Consider the following 26979-nt stretch of genomic DNA (forward strand, 5'->3'; position numbering starts at 1 on the left):
GCCCTCCTGGTCCCCCACCCGACCCTCCTTGGGCCTGGCCAGACCTGTGTGCCCACTCACAAGTCTCCACTGTGTTCTCAGAGGCCAGATGGGTCTATTCAGGAAATCAGAACCCATCTCTGCCCCTCAGAACAAAGTCCCCAAGATCTGCACCCCACCACCCCCCAGGTCCACCTGCTTTACCCTCAGAAGGCCTGTATGGCTCCTTGTCCCCATTCCCCACTGTGGCCTGGGTTTCTCTCTCCTGGGGGAGAGGAGGGTGCGGGGCCCCAAAGGACGGGCTGGGGCTCTGGCAGTGCCAGGAGAAGCGTGTGGCCATGGAGGCATGGCATCTGGGGGTTAGCCAAGTCCCAGCTCACCATGGGGCCCTGCAGCCTCCTGAGTTGCTGGGGGCTCCCAGGCCCCACCTGAGGGCCAGCTGGTGGTGACAAGCACAGTCAGCCTGAAAAGTGCCCTGAGGGCAGATGGGTGTCTCTCAGCAAGAAGCAGGCTCAATAGAGGTAGTGAGCACCCTATCCCAGGAGGTGTGTAAGCTGAGGAGCTCAGGTGTGCCCCAAAGATCTTTGCAAATGCATGTCTGCAGTTTCCTGGCTGCCAGGGAGGTGGTGGGAGCCCAGGGGCCACCATGCTGAGCAAGAACCCTACACCCTCCCCGGATTTAGCAGCTTGGCTGTGTCTTCTCGGGCATGGCAGGGGCTGCTCAGGAGAAAACTGGATAAAGAAACTCCTGCCTATGTTCCCTCTGCGCCCAGGCGCGGGCTGGCGGACTCCCGGCCTGGCTGTGCAGTCGCAGGGACGGTGCCCAGGGGTGCTGATGGTCAGCAAGGCTGCCCCATACCTCCACACCAGACTGCACGGAGCTGTGTGTGTGGAGGCTGTCTAAGGGGGTGATGGGGTCTCCTGGGCTCAAAGGGGCCTGCCCATGCTGCCCACTTGAAGCCTGGGGGCAGTGCGGCCTGGTCTTGAAACTCAGGTGTACCCGTGTCCACCGTGCAGAGGGGCAAACTGCCAGGGCTCACACAGGGGGTGCCAGCGGGCCCCGGCCCAAGGGTCCCTTAGAAGAAGAGATGGGGCATGTGGGAGGACCCGGCTGAGGAGGGGGAGGGGCCGGACAGGAGAGGCAGGGACCCTCCCCCAACAGTGTCCTGACTCTGCCCTGGGCTGCGGCAGGGAGGGTCTGAGCTCCCACCATGGGCACAGAGGGGCCGGGTGGGGGAGCGGGGCCTGGTTGCTGAGCACACCCCCTCCCCTCCCCTCTCTCCTGGGCTTCTGGAGCCCTGGCCGCCCCCACGGCCATCTGGCTCCACCAGCAACGTTCCCCCACTCCCTCTCCCAACTCACGGTGTGTTCCTCCCTCTTCCTGCTCCCCCAGGCCCCTGCCCCGAGGGGGATGGTGGGATGGCCACGTGGCCTCTTTTGTTACTGAGTCCTCATGCCCAGTAAGGACTGAGAAAATGTGCATGGGCATATTTTTGCCTGTGCTGCGTGTGAGCACGCCTGCGCGTGCAGATGCGTGCACACATGTGGTCCCTGCCCCGCCTGTGCACGCACGTGTGTGCGGTATGGTGTAGGTATGGGGCACCCTGGGCACACGCCGGAGCAGGCATGGCCACAGCACTGGCATGAGACCACAGGCAGTGGTATGAGGGTGGCACACGGCCCCTGCCAGGCCTTGGAAGGGGGGGTCAGCCTCACCTCCCAGCACTCCATCAGGACCACCCTAGCCCACCCGCACAGGGTCCTCCTGGACCTCAGGCTCCTCCTGGGACCACCTCAAGCCACATGGGAGCGGGGGGGCAGCCGAAGCTGGGCTGGAAGGCTGGGACCTCTAGGGGCTCTGTGTGACTGCAGAGCAGATGTCCCCACAGAGGCAGCCTGGTCTGGCTGGGCATGGTCTGTGCTGGACACACACCTTTCTCAGACACTGCTGTCAGCCCAGCCGGGAGGGAGGGGGCCAAGGCACACTGAGGTCAGTCTTCATGGCCACCACAAGTGCTGGGCTGAAAAGGGTCGAGCTGCCTGCAGCTCAGGCCATACCACCAGGCAGCTGCCTTCCCTTCCTGGGACTCCGTGTGCCATGATGGGGGCAGGGCTGCACCTCCAGGGCCCACCTGCCTCTCACGGCTCACAGCAACCCCCAGCCTGAGAGGCCACAGCTTAGGAAAAGAGCTCTTTATTCCACATCGTCCAATATTTTTACACAAGTAAAATAAAACGCATATCTCTATATACCGCGATCCGGGCGGGAGGCGGCGTTCTGGAACAAACGCCCCGACCACGCCCTGTAAACATGACGGGGTGGAGATGGGACAGGCGGGCGGGCAGGCGGGAGGCGCCGTCAGGGAGGGCCTGCCACCCGGGGCTGGCTGGCAGTGGGAAGGGACCCCGTATGTACACACACCTGGCTGCTGAGAGAGGCTTTGCGCTCGGTGGCTGGTCAACAGGGCCCGAGCACCGTCCACAGCACCAGCGCGAGGCCCAGGGGGACGAGGCCCAGGGGGCCGAGGCTGCAGGCAAGGCCAGGCAGGGCACCCGAGCCCTCCACCCCGCCAGCCCCGCCAGCCCCGGCACCCCCGCCACCCGCCTGGCCCAGACGGCACTGGCTGCGTGTGCGGTTCTTGCGGGAACAACCTGGCCGCCGGCGAGGGCCCGTGGTGGGGGGCTCCGGTGGCTGGGAGCCCTCAGGCTGCACTGCGGTCAGAGGGGGTTCGGCCGAGCCAGGCAGGGTCCCGAATGGGGAGTCGTTGATGTGTCGTGGGCCAGAGCCGTTGCCCGGCGGGCTGTCGCCAGACGGCACACGTCCCTTGAGTGCGTTGCCAGCCGAGGCCGGACTCCCGGCCTCCAGCACCGAGGCCTTGTCCTCAGCGTCCGGCTGGCAGCACTTGGGCAGCCCCAGCAGCTCCTCATCAGCAGGCCCGCCGGTCCAGAAGGGACGGGACGGTCTGGCGGCCACAGCGCAGCCCTCCAGGTCGGCAGTGGCCAAGCGCTTGAGGTCGCGGCCAGCCAGGCGCGGGGGCAGGCTGCAGGGCAGCTCGGATGAGGAGCCGCGGAATTGCTGCAGCCAGGCCCAGAGCGGGCGCGCCCGGCAGTCGCACACCCAGGGGTTGTCATTGAGCCGCAGGTACTGCAGGGCCCGCAGTGGTGCCAGGGCCTCCGCGGGCAGTGCAGAGAGGTTGTTGGCAAACAGGTAGAGTGTCATGAGACGGCCGAGGTCCCGGAAGGCGTGCGGGTGCACGCTGGCCACACGGTTCTGGTGCAGCAGGAGGCGGTCGAGGCTGTGCAGGCCGCGGAAGGCGCGCTCGGGCACACTGGGAATGCGGTTGCCGTGCAGGAAGAGGTGCGTGAGGTTGCCCAGGTCGCGGAAGGCGTCGTCGGGCAGCGCCTGTAGCCAGTTGTCCTGCAGGTAGAGGTACTGCAGGGCAGCCAGGCCGCGGAACAGGCCGGGACCCAGCTCCTGCAGGCCGCAGCGGTCCAGGTGCAGTGTGTGCAGGCGGCTCAGGCCCTGGAACGTGGCGGGGTCCACGGCATGCAGCTGTGCGTTGTCGCTGAGGTCCAGCTGCTCCAGGAGTGCCAGGCCAGCGAAGGCGGCGGCGTCGATGTGGGCCAGCGCGTTCGAGTGCAGCCACAGGATGGTGAGGTTGCGGCAGGCATGGAAGCCGGCAGCTGGCACGTATGTGATGCGGTTGCCGTGCAGGAAGACGCGCTGGCTGGCAGCCGGGATGTCGGCAGGCACGGCCTGGAGACCCTGCTGCGGGCAGCTTGTGGTTACCTTGGGCTCGTTGTAGCACACACAGGCACCCGGGCACGGCGCCGCCACACTCCACGCCTGCAGCCACAGCACCCAGGCCAGCAGCTGGCTCCCTGTGGGCAGAGCAGAGGGCAGTTAGCGGGCAGGGGCTCCTGCAACGCTGGGGTTGTGCAGGAGGGGCTGGGGCTGGGCCCAGGATATGCTGCCGCCCCTGGGAACTCAGGTGCTGTGATCCTTGCCCCACCCGCGAGGTGGAAGCTGCGGCACAACAGCCCTCCAAGGGGTCGAAAGCTCCACATTGGGAAACGTCACCTGCAGACGCCCACGTCACCCTGCCTGGCACTCAAACACACGAGCTAACACGCCCGCACCCCCCGCCACTCGGGGTTAGCAGGTCACCCCCAAGGCCCAAGTGAAGGCCTCCTGGGATGGACATGCACACCTGCAGATACCTTCTCGGACTCCAGTGAACACAGAGCCCCCGTGGGCCTGCCCGCTGTCCCTGTCCGTCCCAGCACTGACCCAGCCTGTCCCTGTCCCGTCAGCCCACAGGCCAGGCAGGGAGAGAGGCCCCGGCAAACACTGGAGCACCAGGCCAGCCCCACTCATGCAGAGGAGCCCTGGGCCAAGGATCACGGCCAGGCCTGCCTCCTGGCAGCTGCTGCAGCAGCCCTCCCAGAGCGTCCTCTCGGGCTGAGGAAGGGTGGGGCTGTGACTCAGACCTGGTGCCCTGCCCAGGCCCCCAGAGCCCCTGGGGCCAAGGCCTGCCTGGATTCTGAGGGAGCCTCCCCACCTCGGGGAGCTGTACTTTAACCAAGAAATTGCAGGGGCCTTGGTGAAGCCGGGAGCCACAGCCCCAGTGGCCCTCCTGCAGGGGCCTGGGTCCCACCAACAGGACACGGGAAACTGCCACAGCAGCCCCAGGCTCCAGAGCAACTCTGCCATCACAGGATCAGGAGCCTAGGCCCTGAGGGCAGGCGTAGCAGGACAGGCAGGTCCAGTGCTTGGGGGGCACTGCAGCCCTGCCCCGTGAGCCCCTCAGGCAGGCTGCTCCCTCCTGCACATGCCCTCCTCACCGCCGCTTAGTGCTTCCTGGCCTGGCTCAGAACACCTCCTGCAGCCTCCTCCCCTCGGCCTCATTCTCTGCTTGGTCTCCTCCCTGGGCAAGGCGCTTACTCCTTCCCGGCCAACCTCTGCATAGTCCAGCTGCCCCCAACCCTCCTGCCAAGACATGCTCCCAGCAGGTTCCGCCCCAGCCCAGGGGGCTGCAGCTCCCCTCTTTCCTCCCCCATCTCAGGGCCTCACCAAAGACCTAGACTGGGTAGGAGACCCCTCCTGGGGTGCTGTATCCAGGCTGGGCTCACCAGCAGGGCCACATGCCCAATACTAAGCTCCCTGCCTATCATCCCACCATTAGAGCCACCGCTTTGAATGCTGAAGGTTCTTTCCGCCTTCAGGAGTAAGTCTATTAAAATGTGAATCCCCCTGGGAGGGTTATGGCTTATCAGCTAACACTTGAGTTATCAGCTAACACCTTCGTTGACAGCTAACACCTGCGTTGACAGCTAACACCTTCCTTGGCAGTCAGCTGAGAGCAGGATTCTGCAGACATAAGGCCGGCTAAGTGCTGGGGCTGCAGCCAGGAGGGAGAAAGGAGGGGACCACAGGCCAGCTTCCCCCACCCAGAACCATGACCTTGGGCCCCGAACCCCCATTAGGTCCTCTCTGCCAGGGTCAGTGCAGACGCTTGCCCCAAGCCCAGAGGCCCAGCAAGCTGGGCATGTCCAGCGGTCACAAGGAATACGCCCTCCCAGACTCTGGTCCCCAGGTACTGGGAGCACCGTCCCCACAGCCTGGGGGCCTCCTCTGTCCCCTGTGCTCTGGTGGCCACTGAGGCTGGGCCATTTGTTGGCTGCTGGGGACATGGCAGCCCCAGGACCACACCCTGCCCAAGCCCTGGGTGCCCCTCCCTGGGCTGGCTGCACACAGGAGGCCATGAGGGGGCATCTCAGTTGTTCTATTTAAACTGCTGGCATCCTCTCCTGGCTCTCTCCTTATGGGCCTCCTTTGGAAAGTCGGGCCTGATTAAGCCAGCTCCCACGGCATCTCACTGTTGCCACGGGATGTGACTGTGCTATGAAAACAGTACTTCCTGCTCCCGAGACCTTGTGGCAGAGGACAATCTGAGGCAGGGTGAGGTGGGGCCCAGGTACTCATCAGGCCAGACTCTGGACCTCACCACCACGGGCTGGGCCACACCACCAACTTGGCTGCCAGTGGCCGTCCATCATGACCATACCTACCACATCACCGACTGCACCGTTACCACTGCACCCTGACCATTGGCTCCCAGGCCTGCAGCCATGGTCTGTGAGCTTGGCTGGCTTGGGGTCAGCTGACCACTGGAACCGGCCGGCTCCTCCAGCCTCCAGCCGTCGCTAAGCGGGGCCCCCAGAAGGCTATAAGCCATGGGCTTGGGGCCGTGCCCACTCTATGAATGCCCTGAGATAGGCACTAGTGTTGAGCCACACACGGGGGAAAGTGGCAGAGCAGCCACGTGGCCCGGCCCTGCCAGGAAGCGGGCAACAGGCGCGAAGACACGGTTCCCCTCTCGCCGAGGCAACTGCTTTTTGGAAACCAACTTCTGACGGTCGGTCCCTCAGCACAGGCCCTGCTGTCAGCAGGCAGCGGGCTCGCTCCTCGCCTCAGCCACAGTAATTGGCTCCAGCCTGGCCCCCTTGGGGCCTGCCCGCTGGTCTCCATGGCAACCCCTCTGCTGAGCAAGCAGAGGGGGTATCTTTCTGTGAGATAATCAAACCCAACTTTGTGTCATATTTTCATTCTCACAGCAGGGGCCGGGAGACCCCACCAGGTAGTGGGAGGGTGTCCCCTGGCCCCACCCCCTGGACCCTATCACTCACCTAATCCCTCCCAGCCCTAAAAGTCCTCCCCATCCGTCCCCCCGCCCCGTCCCCAGCCTGTCCTCCCAGCCCATCCTCTCATCCCATGTCCCCCACCCCCTAACCCATCCTCCCTGGCTTTTGCAGTCCCCCGAGCCTGAGGCCTCTCTGGCCTGCAGATCTGCACTCGCTGGTCCTGCCCACTCATCAGAGGCCCCCAGGTTGCACCCTGCCTCACCAGCCTCTCCTTTCTCTCCCCCCAACCTTCCCACTGGCCCCAGACAGCCGCCCATTCCCCTGGCCCCACCTCCCAGTCACGCCCAGCCTCACCGGGTCCAGTGGGAGCTTGCCTCCTGCACACAGGGTGAGAAAACAGCCCTGCCCCGCCCGGCTCTCATACACAGAAATCATCGCGAGGTACACCACGCCACACCAGGGTCCTGGTCCCACACCAGGCCACCAGGACCCCTCATCTAGCTTCCCGCAAACCCTGCCATCCCTCCTCTTTCCTCGGGCCTCAGCACAGAATGGACGGGTCAGGGGTTTTCTCTAGTGCCCTCCCCACGGAGGGGACCCCTGGGTCACAGCTAGGAGCCCCCACCTTAGCCCAGGTCTGCTCTGGAGCTGGGGCAGGGGCACAAGGGCTATGGTTGGTGGAGGACCAGCCGCTCCGGCCTTGGGGGTGGGGGCACAGAGACCAGACTCTGCTCAGGGTCTCTCCTCCGGGCCAGCTGACAAGGCCCAGGAGGCTGGGGGGCATCAGGCCTGCGTGTGGCCTCGAAGGCCATCTGCACTGCTCACCCTGATCCAGCTCCTGGGCACGGCAGGGGGCGGGGAGGAAGGTGGAGGGAGCAGGAGAGGGGAGCAGAAGGGAGGGGAGCCAGGAGGGGCGGAGGCTTCTGGGGAGTCACCAGCAGTCGCAGGAGCCAGTGGGCAGTGGGAGGGCGGCTGCTGAGGTCAGCAGCTCAGAAACAGGGCGTGCTGGAGGCTGCAGGCACGGGGAGGTCTTCAGTGTGTTCCCTGGCCCCTGCCGCTCCCGGGGCCCCCCAGCCTGGGCTGAGGTTGCAGGAGTGCAGCTCCCCTGAGGTCTCATGGGGATGCCTCTAACCCCACAAGTGAGGCCGAAGAGATGGCACAGGGCTGGCAGCCTTGGAAGCCCAGAGCACGGGCTCAGTGCCCTTGGGCCTCTATGCCTCCCTGCGGCTATGGGGTGGCTGTAACACTCCCTTTGGGGGTTGTTACAAGGGTCCACCAGCTGATATAAAGAGGCATGAGTTGGAGCTGCAGAAGAATCAATTTCCTTTTTGGTGTCGTGAGCCCATTTTACAGATTAGGAAACCGAGGCAGTGAGCAGTTAAGCCATGGCCTGCTCCCACTCAGAGCCTCAGAGCCAGTCCAGGAGGAAAGGTGGGCAAGAGAAGGAGCCACAGAGCTGCCAGAAGGGGCAGGAGGGACATCCAGCCCAGGCCTGAAGAGCGGCCACTATGTGGCCATGGCAGGAGAGCGTGGGCAGCTCCCTCCTGTGCCCTTGGTGGCTGGGAGGGGACGTTTCCCGGGAGGTTCTGAGCTGCTGCCCACCCCCCTGGAGGCTGGGGTCAGCCGTCTGTGGAGGGGCCAGACCGCTGTAGCATAGCTAGGACATCAGTCTGCTCAGGACCCTCTCAAACACCAAGAATGTCCCATGAAGGGTCATGTCACAGACCGCAGTTACAAGGCAGAACAGGAGGCCACAGTCAGCACAGCCAGGCCAGAAATAGCTCCGAGCGGGGGTGGGAGCCATTGGCGTCCACACACCACAGAGGGTCAAGGCACCCGTCACGGCTGCACCCGTACCCCTCCCATCCCTGCCAGCCCCCCACTCGCGATGGGCTCACCACCCGCCCCCGTCGTCCATCTGTCCCCCCTTGGTCATCGTTGTTTCTCATACTCACCACCCACCTTCCGTCCGTCCTCCAGGCATAGACATGCGCGGCGGCAGCACACGCGGCCAGGGCGTTTCCTGGGCCCCTTCCCTGGCTCCGGTGCCAGGGAGGAGGGTGGCAGCCGCTCCCGTGAGGCAGCCCACCCTCAACAGAGCCCTGCGTCTCCAGGGATGTGGCTACCAGCTCCCTGCCCGGCTGTGCCCCTCAAGGCCCCCTCCTTATTGATCTTTTCAGGGTGCAGTTGCGGGGCAGGGCAGGGCGGGCTGGCCAGGTGGATAATGGGCAAGGTAACCTACCATGGCAGGAGGGTACTGGACACAGGGCTGAGCAGTTCCAAACACCAGGCGAAGCTGCGTGCAGTGGGGGAAACTGAGGCCCACTGTGGGCAGAGCCGGCCTCCTGACTGCGCTGTGCACGGGTGGACCCAGGGTGAGCAGGCCAGGTCCCTCTGTCTGGTGAGCTCTTCCAGGGGCTAGTGTATTTAGCCGTTTTACAGGTGAGGAAATGAGGCTTGGTGGGGTGTGTGTGGGGGTCTCTTGCTCACAGCCCAGGAGCCGGTAGGATTCCCAGCCCTGTGGTGTCCAGTTGCTGAAAAGCCTTGCTGGGCAGTAAAAAGTTAAAGCTCCCCCACCCGTACCTCACCCATCAGCCCCACCTAGAACCCAAAATTTCCAGCCGACACAGCACCTGGGAGGCAGCTCTGGGCCCTTTCAAGGCAAGGAAACAGAGAGTGGCGGGGGAGGGTCTGGCCTGCCTGGGAGCTGGAGGCCCTGGATGCAGAGCCCACCCACCAGCGTGCTCCCCAGGGGGCGCCCTGTGGTCGGGATGTGGTCCTGGCTGTGACACCTGTGGTCCAGGAGCGGGCTGACCACAGGTGTCACGTGGGGGATTGAAGGGGCCAAAGAGCCCTTAGCTGGCCCCGGACAGCAGGCAGACGTCAAGGGAGGAGCCCTGGAGCTCACTGCCAGGGTGCGGGTCCAAGAACACCCTCTGATGGGCAGGACACTGGGCCCAGACAGCAGGCCTCAGGAATCCCTCCTTGGTCAAGGCCAGGCTGCCAGCCTGGAGGCTCTGGAGCCTCGCCCTGTCCAGTCCACATGCTCTTCACCCAGAGCCCGCCTCCCTCGGCTCCCACCCAGGAGCCCCACATGGAGGGCTCATGACACCAGCATCTGAAGCATCGTCCAGCCCCAGGATCCTGCCCATGCAGGCCACACCTACACTTGCAGCAAAGACTCAGCCAGCATTTCCTCCCCCCAGAGGCTGGACACCCCCATCCCCCCTCCCAGCAAACCCCCCACTCCATCAGGCCACCAACAAACGCCCGCTGCCTAATTACCTGGAGAATTCTGTCTCCACGACCAGCTCATCAGGGTCCTGAGGCTAATTCAATCCGGCGGCCAGTGTAGGCTCGAGTCCCCAGAGGATGCTAATGAGAAACTGGCCAGTGGCCGACATGCCCCTGCCCCAGGGAGGCTCGGAGAAGGGGCACTCCCCGTGCCAGGGCCTGGGACCTACCGCCACACACCTACCACCATGCCCACCCGCCTGCCCAGATCCCCGTCCACTGCCAGCTCCTGTCCAGGACTGGATGCCTAGCCTGGCAGGGCCAACATGGGTCCTGCCCTCCCCACAATCCATCCCCCACTCCTCCCGGGACCCTGCATCTACCGCCAACACGAAGCTGACCATTCCTGCGAGGCCCCGACGGCAGCCTCCAACAGGGCAGATGCAGTGCAGGAGCCCACGCTTGGGGTGCACACTCTGGGTGGGGGGGGGGCGGTGCACGCCATGGGCACACACGATAGGAACGCGCTCTTGGAACTTGTGCTGCTGGGGCCTGCGTGATCGGGGCACAGAGGCGAGCCAGCCAAACAGCAGAGGGGCTGCTGTGCAGAGGCTGGCAGACATGGGAGCCCCACCCAGGAGCCAGGAGCCAGGAGCCAGGCTGAGGGGTTCTGCTCTCCTCTGTGGCGGGAGTTGACGGGTGGGCACATTCCCAGGTGTTCCTGAGCCCTTGGCACTTGTCCACATCACCGACAAGGCAGGCGGTGGCCTCTGGCCGAGCAGGATCTATTTGGCTATGGAAAGACAAATGCAGGTCTCCAGAGGCCCTCGCCTGCTCACCCTTGGGGATCAGCCCGTCCGGCCTCTGGGCCGCTGCGGATTAGCCGGATTAGCCCCGTCTGGAGGGAGCAGCTGGACTGAAGCCCACCTTCGCTGTCCCAGGAGAGCCGAGTTCTCGCAAACGCTCCCGACCAGGGTGGCTTGGGCCCCAAGAAGGGGTAAACATGGGCAGGGTGCTTGGGGGCTTTGAAACTGAGCTGGGAGAGTGAGGGTGGGGGGCAGCACTCTCCAAGAGAGACCGTGGGGAGGACCAGCATGGTCTGCTGAGCACCCCTGGCCAGAGGCAAGGGCGGGGCCCAGGACCCTCAGCCGGAGATGCTCCCATTTGAGTCACCACCAGCTGAGGTCACTGCATCCAGGGGCCGTGGGTCCACAGGATAGTCCGGGGAAGCCTGTTGGCAAGGTGGCCTGCACGCCAGTGCCTCTCTCCTTTCCTGGACCGAGTTGTCCTACCTTTGTTATTTGTTCCTAAATGGGAAGAGTTGTCAGCCGAGGCCTGAATCCTAACATCTTGGGAAGTGCGTCAGAACTGACTTGCTGTGTCCCCTCCTCCCAGCCAAGTGGACAGTGTGATGCTAGTGGGTCAGAGAGCCAACCCCTGTGTGACCTGGCCACAGAGCCCAAGAGGAGGGTGTGGGGTCCTGAGGAGGAGAGACCCCCACCAGCCCAGAGGTGAGTGAGTGGGTGGCCAGTGCTGGGCAGATACGAGACAGCCCTGAGCATTCCAGCAGCAGTGCCTTGAGGCCATGCAGGGCCTTCTTGGTCGAGCTTGTCTCCAGGGAAGCCCTGTCCATACACCTTGACATCCCAGCCTCACACAGCACCAAGCACCAGTGGAGGGGAGAGTGGGGGGAGATGGGGCCCTCGCCTCCCTGGAACGCTCAAGTCACAGATGTCCCTCACTCCTGGAGGTTTCGCTACATCCCACAGCACAATGAGATGACCATCAACCCCACTCCTCAGACAAGGGCACTGAGCCTTATCAAGGTGCAGGGACCACAGGGAACCAGCAAGACCAGGGCACGGGGTCCAAGAACCCCCTCCTGCTACATCAAGTGACCAGGGAAGGCGCCGAGCCCCAAGTGACCCAGATAACAAAAAGGGGAAGCAGCCCCCCTGCAGCAGGTGAGCTGCTGAGCCCCTCCCCCCAACACATGCTCTGGGCTCTCTGACCCCCAGAGAGGCTTATCCTTGGCCCAAGCTTTCCGCTCTATGGGCTGCCCGAAGTGGACCCCAGGGTCCAGGAGCCCTGGGCTCAGATGCCAGCTCTGTACACCCTCACCGAGGTGCTAGGGAAGCTGTCTCTACAGCAGTGACATGGGGATGACAAGAGGCCAGGATCCACCTCCCCGGGGCCCCAAAATGCTTCCAGCCTGGAAGCCCACTGAGCACCTCCACCCAGGCTCTGGCTTTGTGGCCAACACCCTGCCTCCCCAGGGGCTGGTGTGGGGCCTCTGCCGCTCTGACCTTGGGCAGCCCTGTCTGAGGTGAGGAGCCCAGGCAGGAGAGGCCCACAGCTCACAGGTGGCATCCGCAGCCATGCTGATCGCTCTACTTGTCTTGAGGCCCCTCCTGCCTGGCATGGTAGCCCTGCTTTGTCCACGAGGGGCTGCGTCGGGGTGGGAGGAGGGCACGGCAGGCAGGCCATGCTGCGAACACACCTAGGGCAACCTCCCTGCCTCCACCGAGCTCAGCCTCAGCGGAGGGAGGAGGCTCGGAGACAGGCGTGGAGCCCAGCACAGATGGAATGGCCTCACAAGTTGCTGCTGCTCCTCCCGCAGAGCTGGCACACTCGGCGGGCCCCTCTGTGCCCACCCTCCACCCGTGTTAGAGACCTGTGCTCATTCCACCCCAGACCCAGGACAACAGTGATGCAGTACTTGCTGAGGGGTTAGGGAGCAGGGGGACGAGGCTGCTCCCCCAGAGAAAAGTCCAGAGGAAGGAGCCCCACCATGGCCTCCGGGGTGTCCAGAGCAGCTCCTGCCTGATCACCCACACCTGCCAGTCGACAAGCCCCACTTTCAGCAGAGCATCCTGCCACCTTCTATACTTCCCTAGTAAACGTTACCAGAAAACCAGGTGTCTGGAAAAGGTGCCAATGCCGACAATCACGGCAATGCCTCCAGAGGAAGCAGAGACAGTGCAGCGAATAGATAAAAATTAGGGAAAATCTAATCAGTGTCCTCGTAGGGATAGAAGAAGATTTAAAACAAGAACTGGGTGCTATGAACAAGGAGCCATCAGAAAACAAGAAGAGTCCCTGGAAGTTAAAGATAGAATTGCTAAAATTATCCCAAAAATCAATAGAGAGGTTGGAAAACAAGGTTAAGGAAGTCTTCCAGAAAGAAAAACAAAAAGAGAAACAGGGAAAAAAATGATGAGATTCAGAAGACAAATACAGATCCAACACCTGTCTTCGGTAATTCTAGAAAGAAAACAGAAAATAGAGGGAAAAAGTTATCAAAGAAATAATACCCGAAAATCTCCCAGAGCTGAAGGCTCTCCTGGGTGAGTGCCTGGCACAACACGTGACATTCACAGCGCGATTTCAGATCTCTGGGGGTCAAGAGAGGAACAGCAACATGGCAGCAGACTTCTCCACAGCACACTGGACGCCAGAAGACCACAAAACTGCAACAGCTTCAAAACTCTGGGGGGAAACTATTTTCAACCTGGAATTCTGGACTGGGCCAATCCAGCTTGAATAGATTTGCTAACATTCAAGGGCTCATAGAATGAGTCTTCACCGTGCCTTCCTTAGATAGTTAGCTGGGAATGCACTTCAGCTAAAACAGGACATAAACACGAACCCCAAGAAACACTGGGTGATGAAAGGCAGTCAGGGGCAGCTGTGAGGGGGCCACAGCATGCCCAGCCCAGGAGGGGACAGCAGGACCAAGGCCTAGAGGGAGACTTCCCCTGGGGAAAACGAGACACCCAGTAGAATGTCTGACACAGAGAAGAGTAAGCACATGAGGGTGGCATACGGGACAAGAGAAAAAAGACAAAGTCAACTGTAAACTCCAGGAAAAACAAAAGGCCAGACGAGAGCGAGACGGTCACCCCCTGTGGTCAGGCAGTGACAAGCATTTATGTGACCTGGATTAGGAAATACTGGTTATGAATTTAACTGTCGGTAGTGAAACAGCCACACTGGGGAGTGTGCTGGAGAAGAGGGGGCTGGGGTAGGAGACATGGAAATGTGAAGGTAACCACCTGGAAAAACAGGGAACATGGCAACAGCAGGTGGGTTGGAAGAGGGCTACAAACCAATGCCCCAGACCAGCCTCTGAGGGCTGGGTGCAGGCTTTCACTTTGAGCAAGATATGGCCGACCACAGTGTTATCTTTTTAAAAAGACTGCATACTTGGCAATGAAATCTCAGAAACAGAGATAAATAAAAAGAAGAAAATAAAGCATATCTGCCAGAAGGTGGAGACGAACGTGGGTTAGCAGCAGGCGTCTCCAAGGTGCAGGAAGAGAAAGCGGGGCTGAGAGCTCTCGAAGCCTCCTGGTGCTCAGCCCAGCGTCTGGCTGCTCTTCAGCGGCTGCTCAGCCAAGGGTGGCCAAGGACGCCCCCAGCCTTCAGGGATGCTCCAAGCTCCTGGCTCCAGGGGCCTCTGAAATCCAGACTCTTGAAGGGACAGCTTCCAACCTGAAGATCCATGTGTGCCCTGGGCCTTTCACAGTCCCACCACCTCCAGGCAGCCCCTCCCACTGTCCCTCCTCAGCCCTGCCTGCTCCCAGGTCACAGATCCGACCCCCTGACCCCAGACTGGAGACCCTCAGGAGCAGGGGATCCAGCGGATAAACCCGGGACCTCTGGGGTAGCGGTCTGCAGCCCCTGGGGAGGGCTCCCCTGACCTTGGCCTCTACGAGAGCCCCAATCGCGTTTCTGCATCCAAATGCATGACATGCAGGCAGGGGTGACATGAATAAGTAATTGCTCTTTTATTAACGAGTGATAAATTATTCCTATATGATTGTGTGTGATAACTCTTCCTTATTTGAAATCAATTTGGGATGGAAATTGTTGGTGGCTTCTCATCAGTGAGGGTGGGAGGACCAGGCGCGCCGCTGCCTCCTGGAAAAGCAGGTCAGTGTATTTCGGCTACTTCCTGAGGCTGATGCACCAGGCGCTCCTGGCAGCAGAAGGGGGTCGGCTGCCCTGGGGGTGGGGCTGGGAGGGTGGCCTCATTTCCTCAGCACCGGCCCCTGGGACAGGTGCCCAACATGGCCTCTCCCACCCCAGCCCCCGCCTCACTGGACCCAGGGCACCGATGCCCCCTGGCAGAGGAAGGGGCAGGCTGGGGAGGAGTCCCTGAAGGCCCAAGGCATTGCTGGGGACTGCCGTGGCCAGGCATCAGGAGGCAGGGGGCCATCTGCAGGCCACACTCCACTCATCCCCACTGTGTACACCTGAGGACCCGGGCAGCCCAGCCTTTCACCCCACAGAGGACATACCCAGCGCCCAGCTGGCCTCCCCTGCCTCCCCACCCAGGCCGGCATGGCTCAACTTCACCAAGCCTGACAACGGCATTTGCCTTTTCCCTAAAAATTTTCCTAACGAATTCACATCCTCATTCCCTTCTCACCCAGCCCAACATACAAGGGTCCCCAGCGTGAGCCCAGGCCTGGGTCAGACAGACTTGCTCCCCACCCAGTGTCCTTGGAAGGCCCTTGGCCTGCTCACCTGCAGACGACCTGTGAGGGGCTGCACACAGCAGGTGTTCAATAACCACTGAGCCAAGGAAAGAAGGGTTGCACCCCGAAGGCCTCCCTCACGTTGACCCCGCACCGCGTGGCCCCATGGGGCCAGGGGAGCCCAGTGTGGAGGAGGAAGCAGACGCGAAGGGAATGGGGTGCCCTTGGCTGGTGCCAACAGCTCCCACAGGCTCCGCCTGCTCAGAGCAGCACCCCGTGGCCCAGGCCTCTGCACCTCTTCTGTTGATGCATCAGAAAAATCCAGCAACCCACTGGGCAGGCAGCCAGCTGCCTCTCACCCCCCCTCCTACTGTTCCCTGGTCACAGGCTCGCCCCCGTCATGAGCCAGGTCACCCCAGCCCAGACACGTCGCCCTGCTCAGCTCAGGCACGGCAAGCAACCACCGCCTCTCAGAGCCGGGTCTGTCATCTGTAAAAGGGGGAGGCTATGTCTGGGAACTTGACAAATCACTCCCAGGGTCCGTGAAACCCCCACCTCTGTCCACTGCCAGGTGCCCCCTTTGCCCCACACTTCAATTGTCAACTTGGCAGGTTTGCCTTGCTTGTTTCTGCACCCCCGGACCGTGGGCTCCTCGGGGCAGGACTAGGGCTGGTGACGGCACAGGAGATGCTCCATAAACGTCCGTCACGTGAATGTAAGAAGTGTGAGGCTGTGGAGATGGCTGTCCCAAAGGTGTCCAGGCCCAGGAGAGTCCATGGGGCACTGACATCCCCACAGGGCGAGGCAGCAGTGCCTGATGCCAAGGGCAGCTTCACTTCTGCTCCAGGCTGAATGTCTGTGCCCCACCCCCCAAATTCATATGCTGAAGCCTTAACCCCCAATGTGATGGCATTTGGAGGTGGGGCCTTGGGAGGTGATTAGGTTTAGATGAGGTCATAAGGGTGGGGCCCCATGATGGGATTAGTGCCCTCGTAAGAAGAGATACCTGAGAGCCTGTTTTCCTGTGAGCAATGTGAGGAAGGCGGCCGTCTACAAACCAGGAAGAGAGCCCTCACCAGAACCGACCCTGCCAGCACCCTGATCTCAGACTTCCAGCCTCCAGAACTGTGCAAAATACATTTCTGTGGTTTGAGTGCCCATCTGTAGCATTTTGCTATGACAGCCTCAGCTGATTAGTACAACAAATTTCTTAAAACTCTGGTATATTTTTCCAGATTTTTCTACAGTGCACACGAACTGGTAAAATCAGAAGAGTTTTTAGTTTGTTCTGTTTGGTCTCATGTGCCAACACTGGATGGGGCAGCTGGCCCAGGGTAGGGTGGGTGAGGCCAACCCTAGGCAGCGGGAGTCCCTTTCAAGAGCCCCGTGCTGTGGGGTCCCCGCCCGGTCTCCCAACCTCTACAAACCCGTTCCCTTGGCTGAAAAGTGCAGATGACAGGCCCCACCTCACAGGGTGTTGAGGCCACACAGCTCACACAGGCCTGGTGCGCACAGTGGATGCACAGGAAATGCCCGGCCCGCCCGCCCCATGGGAGCACCTCATGTTGCCCCTGGCAGGGGCCACGTCCCCCCTGACGGAGGGGAAGTTAAGCCACAGCTAGCAAGGGCATGATGGCGCCTGACCTGACCTGACCTGAGCTCAGGCAGCACCCCCTCCTTGTTCCCAGACACCCCCCTCAGAAGGGCTCTCTTCCCAGAGCCCCACCACACCCATCCCACTCCCCTCCCCAACCACAGCCTCGCCCCGAAACCTGGACTTAGCCCCTATGGTGCCACTGAGGGAGCAGGTGAACAAGCAGAGAGCATGGAGCTTGGCCAGGGTCTCGGTCCCTGGGCTCCCACCAAGGGTTCTCGGCAGGGAAGGGGCCTCAGCTAGGCCTGAGGGGCCCTGTGCACATGACATGCCAGGCAGGGCCTGACCCCACCTGGGCCTCGGGGCAACGTGGGGACAGTGAACCCACCGGCATCCACATTGGCCACCCGGCAGGAAATGAGCTGCGGGGGTCAAAGCGTGAAGGCCTGCAGCCCTACCTCCCTATTTCCCACCACCCACCCCAGGGACATACTGTCCCACCAGAGCCCCTTGTACTGACAAGGATGGTCCTGCTGTATCAGGCTTCCTGTGATCTGGGGGTCAGGGGAGGCAGCCACGGCGTCGGGAGGGCTCCGTAGAGGCACTGACACCCCCCCATGCCACTGCCACCCGCCTCAGGCCAGCTTGGGGGCTGGGCCACAACTCCAGCAGCAGGTGAAGAATAGAGTCCATTAGGGCCACCATCTGTCTCAGCCGTGACGGGCCCTCTCGGTGACATCCAGGAGGTGTGTAGATGGAATATCTTTATGGGGAGAGTTTTTCTTTTGCCAATTTTCGAAAAGGAAGCCAGACACTTGTCACACCTGTCCCCGTGTCAGCCTCTGCCTAACAGAAATTGGGGCTGAGGCAGTGAGATGAAAGACAGCCTGGACATGGCCGGAATGCAGGGGCCACGTGGCACACGGCTGGAGCACAGAGCAGCAGGCCGGCCTCCTGTTGGGGCACGCCGCCATCCACCTCTGCGGCCCCCACCCCCTCCTTCCAGCCCGAGCTCCCCGAACCCCTCCCTCTGCACCCCTCTTGGTCCCACAATCTCCTCATCTGACCCTCATCTTCCTCCACCCTGCTGCCCAGGGCCTCCTGAGCCCACCCCAGGGGCCCCGCCGCACGCACTCGGCTGTCCCAGAGTCTCTGGGCTTCTACTCGCACCAGGAGTCCCCTCCCCCTCAGCCAGCAGCTCTAGGGCCTCTTTAAGATGTAGGCCCAGGGTGGCCTCGGTGAGGGCCCAGTGGGGGACCCAGGCCTCAGGCTCCTCACCAGCCTGCCAGCACCCACACCCTCACTTCTCTCCCCTGGGTACCTAGTGGGCTTTGGGGTGTCTCCCAGGGACCTGGAGGGCTGAATATGTCACATGAATCTCGAGGTCCCTGCTGCCCGGCATGGGGCTGGCCTGAAAGTAATGCTAGAAAGCACTTGCAGGGGAACAGAGGTGGAAGCCAGTGGCCCTCGGGGACCTTTCCAGGGATCCCGGTACCCCCACCTGGATTGTGCATTGTGGTGCACGGCTAACCCCACCAGGGGTGAGGAGGGTCCTCCCCAAGGGAGGGGGGTCACCTGCTAGGCCATACTCAGGAACCCCAGCCCCAGGCCCCCCCCTCTGCCCTCCATTAGTCCCTGTCATGTGGGGAAGGCCACCGCACAGTGGGATGGGGGTTGCTCACTTCCAGGGCAACATGACAGTCCTGCTGCTTCCTCAGATGGCCCTGGGGGTCACAGCCTCAGCCCCCAAGGAGATCTAAGAGCACAGTCCCCACCAGGTTCATCAGCCACTGCCTTACACGGCCTCATCCTCCGGGAGGCCCTGGGGAGCCTGGAAACTGGGGCTGGACGGTGTGACTGGCCAGCTCTGTGTTCTCTGAGGACAAATGGGGGCTGAACATGTCCCGAGAGAGCAGGGAGGCCTCAGCCAGGGCAGAGGGAGGGAAGAGGCAGTGGAAAGCGTGGGAGGGATCACGGCAGGGCTCTGGGAAGGGTGAGGGTGGCCCAGGACACCAGAGCCCACTCGCAGGTTCCTGGCTGGGGTGTGCTGTGGAGGCAGGTGAGAGAGCTGGGTGTGGGGTGTCCTGTGTGACCTTGGGACCCACAGCCCTCCTGAGACCGCTCTGATGCCCAGTGCATCCTGGTGGCCAGCCAGGACTGGTCTTTCTCTGGAATTCTGCTTCCAGCCACATCTTTGGGAACAGGAGATGCTTCTGGGCCAGAGGCCACACAGGGGGCAGGTGGCCCACCCTCTCTCTGCCTGGTTCCCGTCTTGCCCAAGGACCGGGCAGGAACACTGGCCTCCTTCTCACCACACCAGAAGGCTGGTGTAAAGTGAGCTGTGGGGCAAGGCTTCACACCCACGTGGTGAAGCAGGGAGACCCTGAACCTCCTTCCAAGTCAGCACCGCAGCCGGCTCAGCACCCACCTGCCCCAGGCCCCCGCTGGGCCTCCGCCTCTCACTGAGAAAGGCAGACACCCTATGAGGGCCCCAACTTCCCCTCTCCCAGTCGCTGGCGCTGCCTGGGGCCTGCACCTCCTACCCCCATCCCACCGTGTCCCCCCAGCCCCATTTCTCACTTGGGTCCCCATGGCATTAACTAATAGGTCACAGACCATCCCCCTTGGAACAGGTGGCAAGGACCTCATGCAGAAGGGCTGGTGGGGGGAGGGAGGCCCCAACAGGGGCTCCTCCTCTGCGCTCAGCAGAGGCTCCTGCTCCAGAGAGGACAGTGGGGCCCACACCCATCACACACCTGCCTGAGTGCCACCATGATGTCCCCAGGGCAGGGTAGGACTTGGGAATCTGAGGAGGCCCCTGGGACATGGGGGCCCCACGAAGCCCCATCACAGCCTCTATCTCCACGGCAAGTTCCAGCTCAGGGCAGGAGGTCCCACCTGAATGGGAAGGGGCCCCAGGAGCCGGGACAGTCAAGCCCTCACCAGGGGCTGTCCCGTGGGCATCATTCACCACTGACTCCCCCTTCGCAATCTCCTGTGTGACATGGAGGCTCAGAGGGTGAGTGGCCTGCCAGGTGCACAGCTGGCTCTGGGCTGAAGTCCTGGGCTCCCAACGCAAGCCCCATCGGCCCTCGGCTAGAGCAACTCCCCCACAGGTTGGCACCTCTGCTCTCTCTCCAGACCTGTGCCCTGGAGGGGACCGCCCTCTTGAGCCACCTTGGGCAACTGGCCTGAGCCTGATGGCCAGTGGCCAACCCTGAGGGCTAGGACCACCAGCTCCTGCGACCCTGGGAGCTGACTCAGGGCACTGCCTGAGGCCACCCTACCATTCATGGCTCCCTGCACACTGGTGCCAGGCCCGAGCTAGACTCAGGGACATGGACGTGGGGAGGCAGACACAGGTGTGTGTGCCAGGCACTGGGACCAGGGAGCCAGAGTGGAAGAGATGTTCCCAAACCAGACCCTCTAGTCCAGGCCTCATCAGGGGGCAGACACAGGAGAGTTCAGTCAGGAGGGGCCTGGCCGGCAACATGTTTTAGGAGAGCATCTCAGAGCCTGAAAGGAGGATGAGATGGCGGGCAAGGAGACGTGGGCGTCTGAGGCCACGGGCCCGGGAGGGGGGCTAGTCCACAGCAGATCTTTGAAGAGGGATAAAAGGGGACGGGCAGGGAGGGGTCAGACTTGATACTGGACTTTGGGGAAGGGTAGAGGGAGGTGGCCAGGACTATGGACCTTTGGCCTAGATGTAGGGGGTGGAGGGGCAGGTGGTATAAGGGCGATCACCACCAGACAGGCTGAATCTGGGGGACCCAGGACACCCAGTGGAGCAGAGCAGCACGTGTAGGGAAAGCGGTGTGGAGCTGCTGGGCGGGGGCAACCTAGGAGCCTGAGACCCCCACTCAGCTGCACAGGCCTGGCACACAGCCGGAAGGCAGCAAATGTTTGCTAACTAACCACTGGGACCCAAGGGCCAGACAGAACTCCATGACAGGCCAGGCTAAGGCCTCAGAGCTGGCCCTGCCAGGCAGGCCAGGAGGCCAGTAAGTCTGGGGGCTGTGGATTCCCTGCCGGCCTCGAGCCCTCCCCTGCCTACCATGTCCACTCTTTGCCCCTCCCTATATACTGAGCACCTACTATGTGCCTGGAGCTGCCACAGGATGCCATGAGCCAGCCACCCACCCCCACCACCCCCAGAGCCCAGCACTCCACACACCTCAGACTCAGGGGGTTTTCCCACCCATGAAGGCATCGAGTGGGAATCCCACCTCTGGTCGACAGCCGTGGATTACGGACAAGGTCTCCGGTGACCAGGAAAGGGCAGTGCTGCCCAAGGTCACACAGCAAGCCGGTACTGCAGAGGCTGATCCAACAGGCTGCCCAGACTTCAGGGCAGGGAGAATTCTGGCAGGTCCCTGAGCCCACCCCATCTGGGCTCTGGCAGGAGGTAAATAAAGACAACATCTCAACAAGGTCACAAGGGCTGGGACAGACTGGGCACACGGTGCTGTGTCCAAGTAGTTGAGGGGCAATCTGAGAGGGCTCTCAGGAGGAGGTGAGGGACTTAGAGCCTTGCCTTGAACTGAGCCCCTCAGCACTCCACCCCCTTCCTCGATGGGCCCCTCACTCATCAGCTTCAGCCTTAGCCTGACATTTCCCGTGACATTTGCTGCAAAGAAATAGAGCCATAAACCCAAAGGTTAAATTTGCACATTGCCTTGCTGCCAGGAGAGCATGGTCCCTCCACCCACCAGGTGCTTGGCTGCAGGATTTGTGTGGGATGGCCCACCCACCCTGGAGCCCTTGATGGACCCAGGCCCTCCAAAGGACCTCAGCCACTGTTTCCCAAAATAGGTTACTGGATACACTAGACCCTGAGTGTGTTACACAGGGGTGGTAAAGGAGCTCTGTCAGCACCTCTTACCCAACCATTCCCAAATTCGCTTGACCACAAAACACTTGTCCAATCCCCACCAACATTCCATGGAACCTCAGTTCCATGGAGCGTGATCTGTGATGGCATTAGGCCAAAGAGCATCCCCCTGGGGCACCAGGAGGCTGCCTGAACAAAGCTGAGTCAGCTCCTGACACCCCGGTTCCTCCACTGGGCTCCCCGTGTCACCATCAGCCCAGCTCCACGTGCCAGGGCCTGGCCGGGGCTCACCACCTGCCAGGCCCACCTGGGCCAGCCCTAGACAAGCACAGCTCCTCCCCAGGGCCCCTCCCCCTCTGGGAGGGCTGCCAGCCCTGCCCTTCAGCTCCACCTCCTGCCCTGCGTTGGCGGCGGGGGGCACTAGCAAGGCTGTAGGACAGGGCCGCCATGGCCCATTCTCTATCCCCAGGCAGGGAGAGGCAGCGGGCCCACTAGGAGACAGGACTGTCAGGACACTGCAGGGCCGGGGTCGGGGTGGAGGCTAAGTGAAGGGGGCAGGAGAGAGACAGCCCCAAAGCGCTGCCGGCTGCACTAGGGCTGGACCAGCAGCAGAGCCAGAATCCTGATGAAGGCCAGGAAACAGATTCCACTTGTGAGTAGCAGAAATGCAACCCCAGGGGTGGGAGAGGCCCCAGGGCTCTGCCCGCTCCACTTAAAAGGTTGGGAAGGGCTGGGATCAGGCCCTGCCTCCTACTAGGGGAGGGGCACCTGACCACGCCCCCGGGGGACCTAGCAGGGCTGTACCAGGGACACTTCTCCGGTTGTCCAGCTGCACAAGCACAGGCAGTGTGAGAGGCCGAGGCAGGTTTGGATAAATAAATGATGGCGCATCCTCGGGAAGGGATTCCACACAAACCCATGATACACAAGACCAGTTCCCGACATGCAAAGTGTTTAAAATACAGCGACCAAAGAAGAAACTGCAGCACAAGACACCCGGCTGGGCCCACACGATCCAGCAACGGCACCAGGAGATGCAGGGGTGTGGATGCTGCTCTGGCTGGGCTGCCATTTTCAGCTCCGTGGCCACCTGTCCTTTAAAGCATTTAGTCCTATAAACTCAGGTGGGCAAGGACCACATCCCTTCACCTGCCTGGCTCAGAGGCAGTCTGACAGGCCAGGAATAAGTGAGTGAGTGAGTGAGTGAATGAACAGGTGCCTGAAAGCAAACATGGCATCTGGGAATGGACCGCTGGAAGGGGCAGGAGCAGGCGAGCCACAGGAGGTCAGGCAGCCTGGCCTAGGGGTCAGAGGTCAGAGCCCTGGGCACAGGGCAGCCTGAACCTCATTGACTGTGCAGGGCCAAGAGCCGTCAGGAACCCCCAGGATGGGGCCCGGGGGCCAGAGTGCCACTCACACCTACTGCCCATGCTCACTGAGACCCCCATTCTCCCATTCCTTTGGCTCAGTTCACTGGTTCTCCGTGCTCCTGACCCCTCTCTGGATGCACAGACTGAGGCTCCACAGAGACTTTCTGGCTACAGGCCCAGGAGAGCAGGAAACACAGCCCTGGCGGGGTGAGTTCCTCCTGCCTCCACCAGCTGGGCCCCTCCTGGTGCTGCCCCAGCTGCCACAGGCCTCCGTGCCACAAAGCCACGAATTCAAGGCCGGGGCAGGGAGCACTGAGGGGCCGGCCCAGCGTGCTGGCCGTCCTGGGGGCAGCGGAGGGAGGGTGAGGTCGGAGTCTAGAGAGTGGGGGTGGAGACAGCTGCACACATCGGGCCCCTCACCGTCCGTCACTCACAACGAACAAGAGCAAACAAACCCTGGGTCCCACCACGGACCTGGGGCAGCCCTCGGCCTCCCCTGTCTTCCAGAGCCCGAGCACATCTCCTACTGACCCCCTACAAGCCCTCTTGCTTGTTGAGACCCCCTGGGCCAGGCTCTCCTCCATGACCACAGGGAGAAAGCCAGCTCTGACCTAAGGGCCCCCAGCTGACCGTTAGTCCGCACATAGGGAAACCAAGGGTCAGGGGTTCTGCAGGCTTCCAGATGGTAAGGGGCAGAGTAAAGATGCTGCCCCAGTGTGGGGGACACATCGGTGGACGCTTCCCACCTCCCGCAGGGCCCTCTCTCCCTCCCTGCCTCCCCACATGCCCACGCCCTTCTCCAACTCCCCAGTGACCTCGATGGGCCTTTACTTCCCATTTGCAAATGGTTAGGAGGGAGGGTCCAGCCGGCAGTGCAAGGGTTCCGGGGGGACTTCCCTGTGTGGGAACCATTGAGTGGGGCAGGGTGGTGGTGTTTTCAGTATTTTGAAGGCAGAAGCACTGGGGTCAGAACTCTGTGGGGGCCTCACCCTTTAAGTGTTCCCAACAACCCCTGAGGGAGGCCCAATTACTGACCATGTCACAGGTAAGGAAACTGAGGCATGGGTGAACTGCACACCCAAGGTCATACCACTGTTGGTGGCTGAGCCAGGACCCACATCCAGGCCCTTGTTCTCCTGCCACCCCACACCCAGGAATCAGGGTCTGGAGCAGCCTTCTGCCTTGCAGGGACCTGGTTTCTTCCTCACCTCAATTGGAGTAGAAGTGGGAGGGGTGATGGTACCCACTTTAGAGATAGAAAGACTGAGGCTTAGAAAAGGGGAGTGGCCAGCCCCACTGCCCACCCCATCGTGGGACCCACCCCTCTGTTTCACCCACACACAGCTTATAAGGATGACCTACTTCTCGTCATTCTACAGACAAGGACACTGATGGGTGTGGGGGAGAGCAGGTGGTGTGGCCCTGCCTCTCTGAGCCCTGGCCTGGGGTCCTCCTCACCACGGTGAGAGCGAGTCACCAATACCCTCACCTCAGACCTGCACACAGCACCTGAGGCAGCTGACACACCACAGAACCTCTCATCAAGAAGGCTCTCGCCGTGGAGACCCCCAGGCACCGGGGGCAGAGCTTTCCTGAGGTCACCCTGGGTCAGCCGTGGGGTGGGCACATACCTACCCTGAACTGGACCTAGTGGCAGACTGCAGAGCATACTGGGGGTCTGGCCTGTGTGTCACGGTGCTGACCTGGAGGTGTGAAATGGGCCTTCCCTGCCTAGGTGGGTCTCAGCCCCCATCAGCCACCAATGCCCCAGCCTGGGGGGAGGGGAAGGAATCAGACACTCCTTTGGCCTCACACCCTGGGCTGGGGCACTGGGCCCCCAACACACATTCCCTGGGCCTCTGCTACAGATTTGGGTGGAACCTGGCCACGGGCTGCCTGGGCACACAGGGGTACCCACGTCCGGAGGCAAAGAGACACATGCCGATATGCTCACAGGCACACACAGTCATGCGAACAGAGACACACGTGCAGACGCATACCGAGTTCACACACACACAGCCCCAGGGGGCTGGGAGGGGAGAATCCCGGACACGGGGGTCGGATCCTGTAGCCGGTTTCTCACCCTTCTGAGCTCCGGCTGCCCAGGGCCTCCCCCTTAACACACGTGCATGTAGGCACAGGAATGGGTCCCTCAGAGGGGACCCAGCGTGCGCCAAGCGTGGAGACCACAGCAGGCACGCTATGTGCATGCATGGCCGTGGGCGAGCAGGCGGGGGCGAGGACATGGATGTGCACCCACAGCGTGTGTGTGTGTGTGTGTGTGTGTGTGTGTGTATGTATGCGTGCACACGGGGCAGCCTGGCACGCGTGTGCACATGTGGTGTGCAAGTGTGCAGCCCTTGTAGACATGTGCACGTGCAAAGAAACGTGTGCAGCCTGCGGCACCTTGGAAATAAGCAGGGCACCCTGGGGCAAGGGGGGGCGGGGGGGGACGAGGGGAGCACCCTCCAGGCAAGGCATGTCCAACTCCCCCTACAGGAGGTCACCCCCAGCACCTCACACCAGGTAGGGGGGAAGGGTCCCATGAGAGCTGCCAGGGAGGGGGTGCTTGGAGCCCCACCACCTCTGGTGCCCCTCAGCGGAGCCCGCAGGGGCCCTCAGGCGCCCTCAGGCTGCGGATAGGGGGTGCTTGGCTGCGCCTCTCCTCGCCCGCCCCCTGGGGGGTACAGCTCTGGGCCAGCCCCGCCCCCCACGCCCTCTACTGTCGCCAACGCCCCCATTCATCCTGCTGCGGTCTAACCCCAGAAAAACCAGATGTCCTGAGCTGAGTCCGCGGGTCGAGGATGGAGGCGGCTGGACACCCCCCACCTCTGCTCGGTACCCGGGTTTCTTCAGACCTGCTCATTAACCCCTTCGCGGCCGGGCGATCAGAGGCAGGACCCCACCCTTCCAGCCAGCAGCCCCCACACTAGCCCAGCCGCCGCCGCCGCCGCCAACTTTCCAGGGAAGCGGCAACTTTTCCTGCTGCCGCGGGCTCCGCCCTCCCGGGGCCGGGCAGCACTGCGGTGGCCTCGCGGCCGCGCGGTAACCCTCCGCAGCCTCGGCAGCCCGGGCGCGCCCCGCGGCTCAGGGAGGGGCGCCCCGGTCCCCGCCCGCCGGCCGGCCCGGGCGCGGCACTCACCTCCGGCGGACGCCCTCTTCATCTTAGGGGTCGGGCGGGGCGCGTCGGGGACCGAAAGTCGCTCCGGGGCCGGCGCCCGTCTCCCCGCGGCCGGGTCCGCATCCAGGCGCCGCAGCTCCGGCCCGGCCCCGGCCCGGCCGCGGGACGAGGCTGCACGCTCCGCCCGGTCGGCTGGGCTGGCGGGCGGCGGCGCGGAGGCGAGGGCAGCCGGCCGGGAGCGGATGAATGTTTTATGGGATCATGTGGTTTGACGCGCGAGCGCTCCGCCGGGTCCCCGCCGGCCGGGCCAGGCGGGGCGGGGGCGGGCCGGGGCGGGGCCTGGCGGCGGGCGGGGCGCCCACCTGAGCTCGCCGCGCCGGGCCGGACCGGGACGGCGGGAGGGGCGCGGGCCGGGGGCGCGGGCCGGGCCGCGGGAGGCGCTCAGCCCGCCCGGTGCAGCGGCGCCGCGCGACCAGGACAAAGGCGGCGCGTTTCTAAAGAGGCGGCGGCCCCTGCAGGCGGCAACGGGAATGGCGGCCCGGCCCGAGTCGGCTAGGAGCGCGGGCTGAGGGCGTGGCGGCCCGGACTGGAGGCTTTTGGGGGACCCCGAGCGGCCAGCTACCGCGCAGGGCTTGGTCCGCAGGCCTGGGAATGCGGGGTGCGCCTCTGCCTGGCCCACGCCCTTCCTCGCCTCAGTAAACCCTGGAGGCCAACCCCCGCTG

At 62.7% G+C, this 26979-nt stretch overlaps 1 protein-coding gene across 1 annotated transcript; it reads right to left on the bottom strand.

The window, feature by feature from the left end:
- Positions 1-2169: 2169 nt before the first annotated feature.
- Positions 2170-26372, bottom strand: RTN4R (reticulon 4 receptor). Its single transcript, XM_028480772.1, has 2 exons — positions 26279-26372; positions 2170-3861 (listed from the first exon to the last, which is right to left on the bottom strand). The coding sequence occupies exons 1-2, from the start codon at positions 26298-26300 to the stop codon at positions 2438-2440; spliced, it is 1446 nt and encodes a 481-aa protein (XP_028336573.1). The 5' UTR covers positions 26301-26372; the 3' UTR covers positions 2170-2437.
- Positions 26373-26979: the final 607 nt, after the last annotated feature.

Source organism: Physeter macrocephalus, chromosome 19 (assembly GCF_002837175.3).
Source record: "Physeter macrocephalus isolate SW-GA chromosome 19, ASM283717v5, whole genome shotgun sequence".
In the NCBI taxonomy this organism is placed as follows: Eukaryota; Metazoa; Chordata; class Mammalia; order Artiodactyla; family Physeteridae; genus Physeter; species Physeter macrocephalus.

Coding starts and splice junctions, on each gene's coding strand:
- RTN4R (XM_028480772.1), bottom strand. CDS start 26,300: ATGAAGAGGGCGTCCGCCGGAG. Junction 3,862..26,278: donor GAAGAGGGCGTCCGCCGGAG/GTGAGTGCCGCG, acceptor CTCTGCCCACAG/GGAGCCAGCTGCTGGCCTGG.